At 40.2% G+C, this 13,806-nt stretch overlaps 1 protein-coding gene across 1 annotated transcript in view; it reads left to right on the top strand.

The window, feature by feature from the left end:
- The window catches only part of VWF (von Willebrand factor), a 139,897-nt gene that overhangs the window by 66,339 nt on the left and 59,752 nt on the right, over positions 1–13,806 (top strand). The window contains exons 28-30 of the mRNA XM_086758341.1: positions 326–1,656; positions 2,482–2,598; positions 4,716–4,859. Of these exons, the coding sequence (XP_086614467.1) occupies positions 326–1,656; positions 2,482–2,598; positions 4,716–4,859 (1,592 nt within the window). The remainder of the gene's footprint in view (positions 1–325; positions 1,657–2,481; positions 2,599–4,715; positions 4,860–13,806) is intronic.

The following is a 13,806-nucleotide window of genomic DNA, read 5'->3' on the forward strand; positions in this document are numbered from 1 at the left end:
AGCTCAAGCTCAGTAGGTTTCTAGACAGTTTCCAGGCACGGATTTTACACATTCTGCCAAAGGCTGTTGTAAGAAGAGTTTCCTCTGACAAACACATTGTAGTTTGTAATATGTTTCCTGGATCTAAACAACCATCCATGAACATAGAGGATTTAGCTGTACAATACCTTGTGGGGAGGGGAAAAATATAACTCACATCATGTTTTGGTTTTGTTGTGTTTTTGAGATATTTAACTGTTTCCGTATGGACATTCTTTTATTATATGTAGGTGATGTGTTGTTATAAGTGTTGATTTTTTACAATTAAATTTGGTGATTTTTCTAGTGTGTGTGAAGGGAAGAACTTAACCTGCGTAGCTTGTGAACCAGTGAAGGACACCATAACGCCAACACCTGTTCCAGAGGAAGACATTGAACTTCCACCCAGTGAATACTCATGCAGCAAGATGATGGACTTGGCCTTCCTAATGGATGGCTCCAATAAACTGTCAGAGGAGGACTTTGAACAGCTGAAGACTGTCATAACTGGCATGATGAAGAAGCTCCACATCTCCCAGAAGAAAATCCGAGTGTCAATTCTGGTGTACAGGGCTGGGCCCACAATCTATCTTGGCCTCAAAGATATCAAAACACAGTCTCAGATGAGAAAAATTGTCCAAAGCATAAAATACACAGGTGATGAAGTAGCATCTGCTGCTGAAGTTCTTAAATACACTGTGTTTCATGTGTTTGGAAAAGCAGAAAGGACCAATGCTGCCAGAATTGCAGTGCTATTTATAGCAAGCAAGTCTCCAGGAAAACTTCGCAACATCCTCACAGCACTGAAGAATAAAAAAATTGCAGTAATACCTGTGGCGATTGGACCGTATGTTAATATGGAGCAAATTAGGTTCATTGAAAAGCAGTCACCAGATAACAAAGCCTTCCTAATGAACAATGTGATAGAGCTAATGGATAATAGGGATCTCCTCATTGATCATCTATGTGAACTTGGACCTGAAGAAAGTCCTCTGTTACAAGCTACACCCACTCCAACAATATCCAGTGTCTTATTTCCCCCTTGGAGTCTAACACCACCACCAGTCTCTTCAAAAAAGCCCACTCACAAAAGACTGGACATTGCTTTTATTGTGGAAGGATCTGACAATGTAGGGAAGGAAAATTTCAATATAGTCAAGACGTTCCTTGAGAGGGTGATCACAAAAATGAATGTAGGACAGGAAGATATTCATATTACAGTCATGCAATATTCAGAGACTGTCACTCTGGAGTATTCCTTTAGGGAAATACAGTCAAAGGAAAGTATTATTGAGAAGGTGAGGAGCATACCCTACCAAGGAGGGAAGGCTACCAACACTGGGAATGCTCTTGATTATATTTCCAAACACACATTTACCCCAGTTAATGGGGGCAGGCAAGATGTTCCTCACTTGGTATATATGGTGTCATCCAGCCCTTCTACTGATGTAATCACACGACCTCCCAGGAGCATAAATGTTATTCCCATAGCCATAACCCCCAATGCAAATATCCAAGAGCTCAGAAAGATCAGTCAGCCTAATAACCCAATAATCTTGCATAGTTATAACAGACTTATCGAAGAAGCACCTGAATTAGTGCTGCAGTCGTGCTGTTCCGTTAGGACAGAAATTCCAGGTAAAGTTGGACGTATTTTCTCTGTAATTTTCTCTCTCCTCTTTCCTCTCTCCTTAATTTCCCCCTCACATCACTGAAATTTGAGGAGGGTGCTCGTATCTCATTTGGTACCTTGTTGTCCAAAGGCCAAGGAAGGACCATTTATTTTCACTGGAGCCTGAGGCTGCTGCCCTGGTTCAGCAGTACCAAGCATGGACCTGCAGCCAGCCTTCTGTAGGCTCAGAAATCCTTGGCTCCACTTGCTGGTAAAGTAGGGTAGCTATCAGATAGCTTGGAGGGTGACCAAAGAAAAAAAGTTATTCTCATCTGCCTGCCATAAGTGAGTTAATATTATCCTTCCTCTTTCCTGAAGAGACTTCATTGGTTTTGTCGGGTTTTTTTTTGTTTTTTTTTTTTTTTTGAGAGGGGCCATTATTTTGTGGATTTCTTTTGGTTTTGTTTGGTTGGTTTTGGGGTCTTGTTGTTTTGGTTTGGGTTTGTTTTTTTTTTTTTTGTTTGCTGTTGTTTTTGTTTTAGTCCCCTGAGAATAAAATGGCATTAATAGAAAAGCAGGAATTGAAATACCTATATATCCCACTGAATAGAAATCTCAAGTTTTTCATTAAAGGAGCATCACTTACTGCTTCAACTGGTCATTACCCTGCTTTGTTTTCCCCAAATTTAGGTATCTCTGACCTTTCTCCTCTTACCAGTAGATTACTTACCAGTAGATTGGCAGATGCTGCTTCTGGTTATCGTGTATACCTAACATTTTTTTTTACCTTTTTGTTGTTGTTTTTTTGTTGGTTTTTTTCTTTTTTTTTTTTTTTTTAAACCCGTCCTCAGAGTGCAACAAAACAATGGATGTGATGTTTCTTCTGGATGGAAGTTCCAATATTGGAGCATCAGAGTTTGAAGAAATGAAAAACTTTGTACGGACATTTATTGAAAGTACTGAGATCAGTATGTATCTCTCTTAACTCAAACACATAAAGACATTTTGTATTCTTTTGCTTATTTAGGCCAAACCAGCTTCTCAGTATAGGTTTGTTTTTTTTATTTTATTTTTATTTTATTTTTAAATTACTCATTCCAATCCCTCAAAAATCCCTGTGGAGAGGTTGGACTAGATGACCTTTAAAGGTCCCTTCCAACCCAAACTATTCTATAACAACTCTAAAATAAATGAAGTTTATTTTAGGGAAATCAGACTACTAAACCTTTTGGGACAGCTGCAATTCAGCATCCTCCCAAACCAAGCTGTTCTGGTTCAGATGAATAAGTTTACCATCCAGTTCAGCGAACTGTATAATGAGGAATATCTTTGATGAACACTTCCCTTTATACTGTACTGGACATAAGAAGTCCAGTTCTGGTTTAGGTTAAACAGACTTGAAAATAATATCAGTTCTGGTTCAAGGAAGAATGGATAATTCAGAGAGGTTTTGGTTCAGATTTGGTCCAACTGCAAAGTTTCAGTCTTTGGAATGGGCATTTCTGGTTCTCACCAGCCCTTTTTGGCTAACCTAGGGTGTTGGAACTGACTTTTAAAGATTTATTCCCTGATCTGTGTTGGGTGACAGACACTTTTTGGGAGTGCTAGACTCACTGAGCTTCCAGACTACATACTGATGAGAGGTAGACCTCTAGTTAGGCCATTCAGCACAGACATTATCAGTGCAGCTGCTCTGGCATAATGGCAGGTATCCTGCATGTACATGAAGGGGACCATGTGGCACGAGGAGTAAATGAGGACATTGTGTACCCTTGTACCAAGTCCATCCGCATGGCAGGGGCTGCACACGATCCTGCATTTTCCAAATAGTACTTGTTTTGACAAACTTGGATTTTTGAACAGAATTGTATGTTTTTAATTCAGCATTCAACCCTTTCCATGGAGCAACTGCTGTTGCTGGTGGTGTTTCGCCACCAGGCATTGACATGTTTGATTTATACCTGTGCTTCCAAAGATCGTACATGGAAGACACTCTGTTTCTGAAAATTGTGTACATGCAAGATATAGAGAAGGTAGCAAAGTGAAGTAAACACAAACTAAACAATAAAACAACAGATGATTTCTTTTAGCCTAGCTGTTTTCCTTATCTTTGAAGCCTGTAATAGCAAATGTTACATCATTAACAACAGGATAATAATAATGTACCTATGAAATGACTCCTCACTGCAACCGTGATTTTAAAATGTTTAAGACGACTGTGGAAAAATTGTAAAGTGTAGTGAGTAGGCAATATTCAGGTCAATACAGGGCTGCAACAGTTGGGCACATGAAATCAGGATTATTATTAACTTAACTCATAAATGTTTTACATAGCACTGATAAAGAATAATATGCTATATACCTAAATATCTTCAGTATAAAGTAGAAGTACTTCTAAGACTGTGAAGAGAGCTACAGCTGATCATTATAAACAATATATCAGCCAGTTCAATTCTGCAAGTCTAATATTAACTATCTATATCAACCTTCTGTTAACAGTTTTAATGATACTTCTTACATAATGTATAACAGAAGCAGGATGTCAGAGAATAGGAGAACTTGGAATTTCTCTTCATTCTCCTTTGCAGGTCGTGCTTCCTGGATACACTATGTCCCATGCTGCAGCATGATGCATATCACTCAAATGATGTATGACAGAGGGAAATTTCCATGAAGTGTAGTCATCCAGGGAGCTAGGTCCATTGGACAAATGGGGCATCAAAGTACTGCTCTTGCAAAACAATGTGCACATTAATAATTTTAATTTTTAAAATGACAGTTTTAAAATTGAAAATGAATAATATTTGGAGAGCAATAAAAGGAAATTCTCTAATCATAGTCAAACTGATCTAAGGTAGAATTCTGCATGCTGATTCTTGACACAAAACCAACAGTTTCAAGCAGTAGTTGCATATTTTTTCACCTGGGAATAGTTAGTTTTGATCTTTGATTGAAAATGCAGCTTTCACACTCTGGAAAATGACTGTCTAGTTGTGCTTAATGTAAACCACAACCATAATGTATCCTTTAGGTTTATTTTAAGACATTTGTATGCTCTGATTAAAATGTTTATTTTCTGCTTCAGGCAATACTTCAATTCATGTGTCAGTTCTCCAGTATGCCAGGGAAAATAATCTAGAAATTTCATGGAACATGCCTCAGGAAACTAAAAAGCTTGTAGAGATGGTGGACTCAATTCAACAAAGGGAGCAAGGTCCTACCAGACTAGGTAAGTGATTATGTGGACATTTAAACAAAAGGGAAAAAACCCTCAGAAACGCTAAATATAGCCTGTCCGCAATCACCAATTTATGTCAGTGCTATTGTGGTAGTGTTCTGCAGTATGACTCTCAGTATTTTCAGTTCACTCATATCTTTACTATATGTACGTTTATTGGTAATTGTTCAGTTTTCTCTATTAAAATCTATCCATAGGTTACTCAAATTAGGGGTTGTTTTAATGTATTTTGGAAAGACAAACACCGATTTCTTTTTAGCCTTGAAGTAATTCTCAGGATTTGCATTCATTATCTTTCAAGCAAGCAAAACATAATTAAGAAGTAAAGACTTTGATCATTAACCTTCCAGCATCAATTAGTTGATTAGACAGTTACCAGCAGAACTGCTTATGCTGACTTCAATAGCTGCCCTCGCCATATGTTTGTTACTCTGTGCTGAGCCAATGTAACCAATCTGGTTAAAAAATAATTTAGCAAAACAGTAGTTACATTCTGGGTGGTTCGATTCCCTCATCCAAGTTGCTGTGCTGGTCCCACAAGGACTCAGGCTGGCAGAAGGCTGGGGATGATACCAGGGAGTAAGGACTGCCTAAGGTAGCACCTTAGCTGAAACTTGGGAAACATCATATTCTGTTCCAGAAATCTGCATCCTGAAAAACATGTCCACTTTAATTTTCATGTGCTAGAACATAACACAGATTTTCCCTTGGATCTGTGGAAATTCAGTATGCACACATATGTATCACTTGTAGGGTTCAGCAAAAAATTATTATTCTCCTACAGCATATCTGATCTTTCACCGGATACCCTGAGAATTTCGTTCTTCTAGACTGGAACTACATTTGGTCTGGCAGCCACCTAGTATTAGGGTCCTTTAAGAATTGAAGAGTACACAGATTTTTAGGGTCTTTGGCCTACTTCATACTGTAAATAGTTATTGGTACAGAAAAGTGCGAAATAAAATCTGACTTCCATAGTTCGCAGGAGGATTAGCCATGATTGCTTTCTCAGCCTGGAGAAATAAAAATACCAGATGGCTGATGAGACTTCTATAGGCTCATTGTGGGATAAATTGTTACGTACAAATAGATAAGTTTTATGAAGCCTTCCATGTAATGTGTATAGTAAGCCACACTGAACTGCAGGATAAACAGAGGAAACATGGCCTTTGGGAAATGAAAGGGGAGAGGCAGCCACATGACATACTTGTTAGTGATTTTTTTTTTTTTTTTTTTTTAATGTCTCATTGGAAAATGCTTAGAGACCTCGATGAGGGATGTGGTATATTGAACCAAAATGGAATAGAGTAGAAGTAGTTCCTCCCAAATGAAGTAATGAAAATAAGTCATTGTGGTCCTGTCCTGCACCTTGTTATGTGTGTGAATTCAGTTGACTGTGTAGGAGACTTGGCACCCACAGGAAATGCATATTCATTCATGTTGTTCTGTCTGTGCTTGAGGAAACTTACAAAGTGTAGATGGACTCAGTCTGGATGTTGCAGTTCCCTAGGCAACTTTGGAAATCTTTCCTAGCCTATAGAGGTCTTGATCAGGATTCACCTGTCAAAAATATCATTGCTATCAGACCAGTGCTGTTTCTTCTCATTTGTGCTGGCTTCCCTGTGGTACTAATATGATCTTGCGTAATTCTTATTCAGTCTTTGCTGATCCAAATCATCCTATTTCAGTCAAAAAAGCTGTAGATGCAGAAAACAACTGTAGGCTCTGTTGCCATTGCTGTGAAAGTCTTACTGCAAAAAATGTTCCCTTTTCTGTTTCGTTTAACTATAAGGAAACTCCAGGACAGAGATACATTTTATTAGTAAGAAATAATGAAAAACTATGGAGTATTTGACAGTATAGACAGAACAAAAAAGAACAGCCTATACCACAAAGCTTTCCCATGCTTATGCAATAACATCATGCACATTTTGGCTTAAGTAACATATTGAGAAGAAGCTCTGGGGATATTCAGGGATAATGAAATTGTGTACAACTTCACCTAAGAAATAAGTGAAAAAAATAAAACTGACTGCAAGCAAGATCTAACTGTATAAGCCTTCATTCAGCTAAAAGTGATCTATGCAAGAGAACTGAGAATCACATAAACATGCCTCTGTTCAGCATTCATGGATATTTAGAAACATCATAGGGAGCAAAGTGAGTAGTCCCTGCAGTAAATGTCACTTAATGCTTTAAAACCACCATGATTGCTTATACCTTTACTAAAACTAGCTCATTTAGGCTGATGTTTTCCATGCCCACTGCCTGCCTTAGACTGAAAATTTGTAGGAAGTATGATCTATGTGGCTCATCTGTATTAAAAGTGTTGTTAAGGAAATATATGTGGGGCTGCTTCTTTCTTTCCTAAAATGTTTGAGTTGAATGTGGTCCTAGTGGAGACCAGGGTCATCACAACCCCTTGGTGGTAGAAGAAATGCAGGATTTGCAACCTGCAGAGCTAGTAAAGCAGAGGAGAAGGTCTGAGGCCTCATAGCCTGCTCTCCTCAGTGCCGGTGGGCTGTTGAACTGACAAATCTGTACTGTTCTTGGAGAATCCAGCCATTCTGTTAATTGGCACACGTTAATTCCAGAATATCAATGTGCTGAGAATTTACTATGTAAAGCATCAATCTATGGGATAGGTTTGCAATAGCTATTTTGTTTCAAAATTAAAATAGTCTGCTATTTGCAGTTAAAAAACCCCAATTCAATGTCTAGTCAAGATCCTAAAATAAGATATAAATACCAGCTTCAGAATTATCAACATGGAGGGTTGTTCCTGATTAGACAAGTCCGTGATTAAATAGATGCAGTCTGGACTATCCACAGGCTTCCTGTCCCATGACTTTTTCTCTACCTCTTCAGGAGCTGAGGAGCCATTTCTTTTTTTACTTCTTTCCCAGGTAACTTTCAGTACTTGTGGGTGATTAAGACACACAGTACTTTTCGGTTTTTTGGTCCAGATGTTGGAGAAATGTTAAGTGACAGGTTCACAAGTTCCCTGCAGGAACCTCTGCCTGGTTGGAATGCCCTGTCTGTCACAACTCCAGAGACCCTCACACGGGCTTTATATTTGTCGTAGTTCAGCCCCAATCAGGACCAGACTACGCAGTCTCTCTCTCACTTCCCCCACCCTCCGAGAGAATAGGGAGAGATAATATAAGGAAAAATGGCTCAAGGTTTGAGATAAGGACAGGGAGAAAATCCTTAAAGTTACCGTTATAGGCAAAACAGACTCGACTTGGGGAAAACGATTCATTTATTAGTACAAACAGCAGGATAATGAGACAGAGAACAAGATAACCTCCCTCCACCCTTCTCTCTTCCCAAGCTTAACATTATCTCTACTACCTTCCCCCCACAAGCGGCTCGGGGGGAAGAGGGAATGGGGGTTGCAGTCAGTTCATCACGCATTGTTTTACGCTTCTGCTTCATGGTTGGGGGAAGAACTCCTCACATTCCTCCCCTGCTCCATTGTGGGGTCCCACCCATACACCACAGTCCTTCCTGAAACTGTTCCGGTGTGGGTCATCTCTTCCACGGAGTGCAGTCTGTCCAGAATGGCTGCCCCAGCGGGCCCTCCATGGGCCACAGCCTCCTTCAGGCATCCACCTCCCCCGATGTGGGGTCCTTCACGGGCTGCAGGTGGATCTCTGCTCCTCTGTGGACCTCCATGGGCTGCAGGGGGACAATATGCTCCATCATGGTTGTCACCACAGGCTGCAGGGGAATCTTGGTTAGGAGCCGCATTACTCCACCCCCTCCTTCTGAACTGACCTTGGCGTCTGCAGCCATTCCTCTCACAAGAAAAGTTCTTCACAACAGGCTGGCAGACGCCTCTCAGAATCTCTTCACATCATCCATCTCATCTCCTCTCCACTTCTTGCAGCCAGGCCGGGCCGAGTTGGGCCCAGTCGGCCACCTGGCAAGAGGCCAGAGGGTGAGGCCTGCAAGGCCCACGAGGCCTGCGCCTCCCCCTCTGGGCCTCTGCCCCCACTCAGCTTCTTCACGTCTTCTCTTCTCTGTTTTTTTTTTTTCTGTTTTCCCCTTCTTAAATACGTTATCGCAGAGGTGTTATCACGGAACATTCTGCTACCAATCAGCTCGGCCTTGGCCAGCAGCAGGTCCGCCCTAGGCCTGGCCGAGTCCCCTGAACAAAGGGGAGCGACTTCTAGCAGTTTCCTACAGAAGCTACCACCTTAGGCCCCCCCCTCACCAAATAAAACCACAACAATGTTTGATTCCTCACTTCAGAGAAGACTAAAGAAAAAAATTGCAAAGGCTGCTTTTAAGCAGTTTTTGCTTTTCCTGAGGCATCCACTAAACCATTAAATGTCTCTGTGTTGGTTTATTTTCCTCCAGATTGGCTTATTCTGAGATGAATCTTGTTTTTTATTTCTTGGATATATTTCAAACATTTCTAGGGCACCTTGTACTCTTCCAGTTCATTCCATGGTGTTCATAATTGCTCCCAATCTAGTATCTGTGATTTAGATTAGCATGCCTCTTTTTTTTTTTTTCCCCCACACATTTTTCCTCTTTTATCTAAATCATTAATGAAATTATTCAATAAGGCAGAATATAGAGTAATTCCCTGTAGACTACCTACAAACACCTCCAACCCTACCTGACAGATTGTCTTTTGTCCTTAAAGCTTGTTTATGTCCATTTAATCACCTTTCAGTCCTTGCAGGAAGCTCTACATGAAACATTCTGAATTACTCCTTCACAATATGAGTCTGGCTTGAATGTGCATCAGATGATTAAAAAAAGAAATAAAAATTATTCAGCTAATTAGCCTTTATTGAATAGTCTTATTCAAGGCAACCAGAAAAAGATATTTATAAAGCCTTTTCTGACTGTCAGAAGTTCAGTATCAAATGTTCATAGTCTTAGCTGAGAGAAGAATACTGTGTAGTGATGCCATCCCTTCTCCATTTTTTCCTTTGTCTTTGTAGGTTATCTTCTGTTGTTTTTGCTTTAATGGCTGTTCCAAACATGGCTTTTTTTTGACACTCTATAATGTAGTCAGGAATGTATCAGAACTGAAAGATGGGGAGAGGGTGCTGTGGTGCGGTGCCAGCTTTTGCAATGACTGACCTGCCTTTTCTGAAGTGGCCCATATAGATCAAAGTTTTCTTGCTTTTTTCTCTTTATTTATTTGTACTTTTTCCATGAATGTGCCCAATGACTAATGATCATGCCCTACTGACTGAGCTGAAAGGCTGCTGGGGGCTCAGTGCTCCTGCAAGCTAGGCATTTTTGTTCAGTTGTGCAGATAAATGTTTAGATGGTTGAATTTGGGAAGGAGAGATGTGTATGCATGTGTGAAATTAATTGTGGCCATTATGTATAACCCTTAAAGCCCATAGCAAACCTCCCATTCACTTTGCTGGGGCTTATGTGATACCCCTTGTCAATACCAGCAAATCATGTTTTGGCCACTGTCAGATTTTCTTTAAAGACAAAAAAAAAATGTTTTGTTCTTTTACGAAGCAGGATTTAGGATATTTTTCTATTAGCATTTGGATTTTCTCTGAGCTCCATCACTGAAATAAATAGCTGATGGTGTGGTCACATACAGCTGAAGATATTTAAGAGCTAGCTGCTGCAGAAGGGCCCATCCTCAGCCCTCTGACATCTCACTGCTGCACACTTGCACTGCCTTCCGTCTGTGGGAAAGTATGTGCATTGGGGCTTCAGTGAGCTGAGAGGAAGGATAAAATAGCTGAGAACAATGTATTTTTAAATTTTTTTTTTTTTTTTTTTTAGAAGGATTACTTTTCAGACATGGTGAGCTGCCCAAGGCAGCTTGCTACGTGGCCAGGTGGGCAGCAAAGTTGACTGTGGGGGACTGGGAGGGCATGCCCATCTGGTGGTGGACCCTTCTGTCTGCTAGCAGCTTGCTACGGCACTAACACAGCCAGAGATGCATTTGGGTTCTTAATGGCTGAAGTCTGTGTGGCTCAGACCTGGTAATTTTAAAGCTAGTTTAGTTATGTCCAAGATGCTGTGCACACTCTTTCCAGTCTTAATATAGCCTTGTTCTTGGTGATATTTTTTGCAGTGTAAACATTTAAAATTTTCATTATTCGTAAGAAAATGGCAGATTACTGTTATCTTGCAGTCTAGTAGTAAGAAAATGTTCAAGTTAGTTGGTTTATTAGTAGTCAATATTTTTTATTATGGCCTCTGAGGAGTTTGTTATTACCCTCCCTAGTGAGATGTAGAGACAAACAGCTGACAAGTGACAGCTTCCAGCTCGGGATGGTGGCCTTCTGAATCCCTCTAGCAGGACAAAAGTGTTCATTTGATCATGTCTTCAGACACCTGGCTCTTTCCTCTAGAGCTGGCTTCAAAATAAGGCAAGAAATCCAAAAAGTTCTAAAATAAATTTTCCATGCATTAAATTGAGTAATTGTTTTTTGGGGACTTTGAAATAGTCCCTTGTTCTATTACAATGAAACTTGATTTCTTTATTAGAAATTATTAAAATAATGGATTTTCCAATGTACAGATATGTATGGGTATTTCTGAAAAATTTCAGAACTAGTGGGAGAAAGAAAAATGGAGCTAGAGCAGCTGATGACCACAACAACCACACAAAAGTCAAAGTGTCATTAAAAAAGACAAACACAGAAATTCCAAGTACTTTTCACAAAGGAATTAAAAATCATTTGTGCAAAATCTACTGTGCAAAAGTTTAAAATATTTGAAAGTTAAAACCAGAAATACTTTTTCAGTAATTATTCATAGGTCAAAAGGGAAATGAGTCAATTTTCTGGCACAGTGACCATCATCAAGCAATCTCAAAGATTGGAATATAGTCGTATTATTTTCTGCATTTTTTTTTAATCCCTTAGTTATTTATAACTAATATGCCATTGTGCATCTATCTACCTCTACAGATATATAGAGTAACTACTGGAAGACCATGCAATGTTTGTGAGACAGCTGTGTAGTGCATGAGTTAATACCTGAGATTAGTTATTTTTTTCTGCCCAGGAATGGTAGTTTGTGAAATGGAATTGTCATCAGTCAACTAATAATGGTATTTTGAAATATATTTTGTTGCAAGTAGAAAAACATACAAAATTTTGAGGGGTTTTTTTTTGTGATAAAAAACTCTAAAGTTTTTAAATCTCTTATATAAAATATAATTTAGAATTATAGAGGGCATGAAAATCAAACTCTAGTAATGAAATTAATCTGCATAGTTAGAAGAACTAAATAAAAAATAATCATTGCATAGCAAGAAACAGAAAAGAAACATCCCATTTTGTCAGTGACATGGACAGTGGGATAGAGTGCACCCTTAGCAAGTTCACTGATGGCAGCAACCTGTGTGGTGCAGTCAGCACGCAGGAGGGAAGGGATAGCATCCAGAGGGACCTTGACAGGCTGGAGAGGTGGGCCTCATGAAATGAACCTCATGAAATTCAACAAGGCCAAGTGCAGTGTCTTCCTGCACATAGAATTATAGAATCATAGTATGGTTAGAGTTGGAAGGGACCTTCAAAGTTGGGGCAATCCCTAGCACAAATACAGGCTGGCCAGAGTGGATTGAGAGCAACCCTGAGGAGAAGGACTTGGGTGTGTGGTGGATGAGAAGCTCAACATGAGCTGGCAATGCACGCCTGCACCCCAGAAAGCCAACCGCATACAGGGCTGCATCAAAAGAAGTATGGCCAGCAGGTCAAGGGAGGTGATTCTGCCCCTCTACTCTGCTCTGGTGAGACACCACCTGGAGTACTGCATCCAACTCTGCAGCCCCCAACATAAGAAGGACATGGACCAGTTGGAGAAGGTCCAGAGGAGGGCCATGAAGATAAGAGGGCTGGAGCACCTTTCCTATGAGGCCAGGCTGAGAGGGTTGGGGCTGTTCAGTCTGGAGAAGAGCAGGCTCTGGGGGGACCTTATTGTGGTCTTCCAGTACCTAGAAGGTGGGGAGAAACTCTTCAGTAGGGCCTGTTGTGACAGGATGAGGGGTAATGGTTTTAAAATAGAGGGAGGTGGATTCAGATCAGGAAAAAAAATTTTACAATAAGGGTGGTGAAACACTAGAACAGGTTGCCCAGAGAGGTGGTGGATGCCCCATCCCTGGAAACATTCAAGGCCGGGTTGGATGAGGCTCTGAGCAACCTGATCTGATTGGAGATGTCCCTGCTCCTTGCAGGGGGGTTGGACTAGATGACCTTTAAAGGTCCCTTCCAACCCAAACCATTCTATGATTCTATGATTTTGTTCTTAAATACTGTTGAAAGCTTTCTTTTGATTTTTCTTTTTTCTTTTTTTTTTTTTTTAACTTTTCTGCTTATAATCAACATTTCCAAAAATCATTTTGATTTAAGCAAACATGCATCTTTCTGTTTTAAAACTAGTGCTTAGTAAAATATGTGACCCTCTCTAGACAGGAGATTGCTAGTGCAGATAATGGCGCATGGTAGATAGAAGCTTATAGAAGGAGAAATTGATGTGGATCCTATTCCTGCCATAGGTCTGATGGGACCTGGCAGCAGTTCCTAGTGGATCCCAGCTCTTCTCTTTAGTTGTGGACATCTGTGTGGAGAGACGATACATGAAGATAAGTCTAAGGCTCTAGGAAGGAAATAGTAATAATGGGCTAATGGGGAAGAGAATAGGTGGCTGGATAAGGTGGGAAGAGGATACAAGGCTGTCAGTCAAGGACTGTAAGATGTATGAGTCAACAGGAAAGGACGGGGAAAGCAATAGTACTTAAGAAGGGAACATCACCTCCAAAAGTGATGGCAAAGGAAACATTTGGGCTTTTCCCAGATACCTATTCTAGGATAGATTCTTCCAAGGGGTAAATTCTTCCTGAAACCCTAATTAAAGCCTTGTGGAATATCCAATTGCTGTTATCAATAGACTATGTGCTGAGTGAGCTTCCTAAAGTTGTCCATGCTTGCAGCTT

Source organism: Chlamydotis macqueenii, chromosome 1, assembly GCF_036417535.1.
Source record: "Chlamydotis macqueenii isolate bChlMac1 chromosome 1, bChlMac1.mat, whole genome shotgun sequence".
NCBI classification, from domain to species: Eukaryota; Metazoa; Chordata; class Aves; order Otidiformes; family Otididae; genus Chlamydotis; species Chlamydotis macqueenii.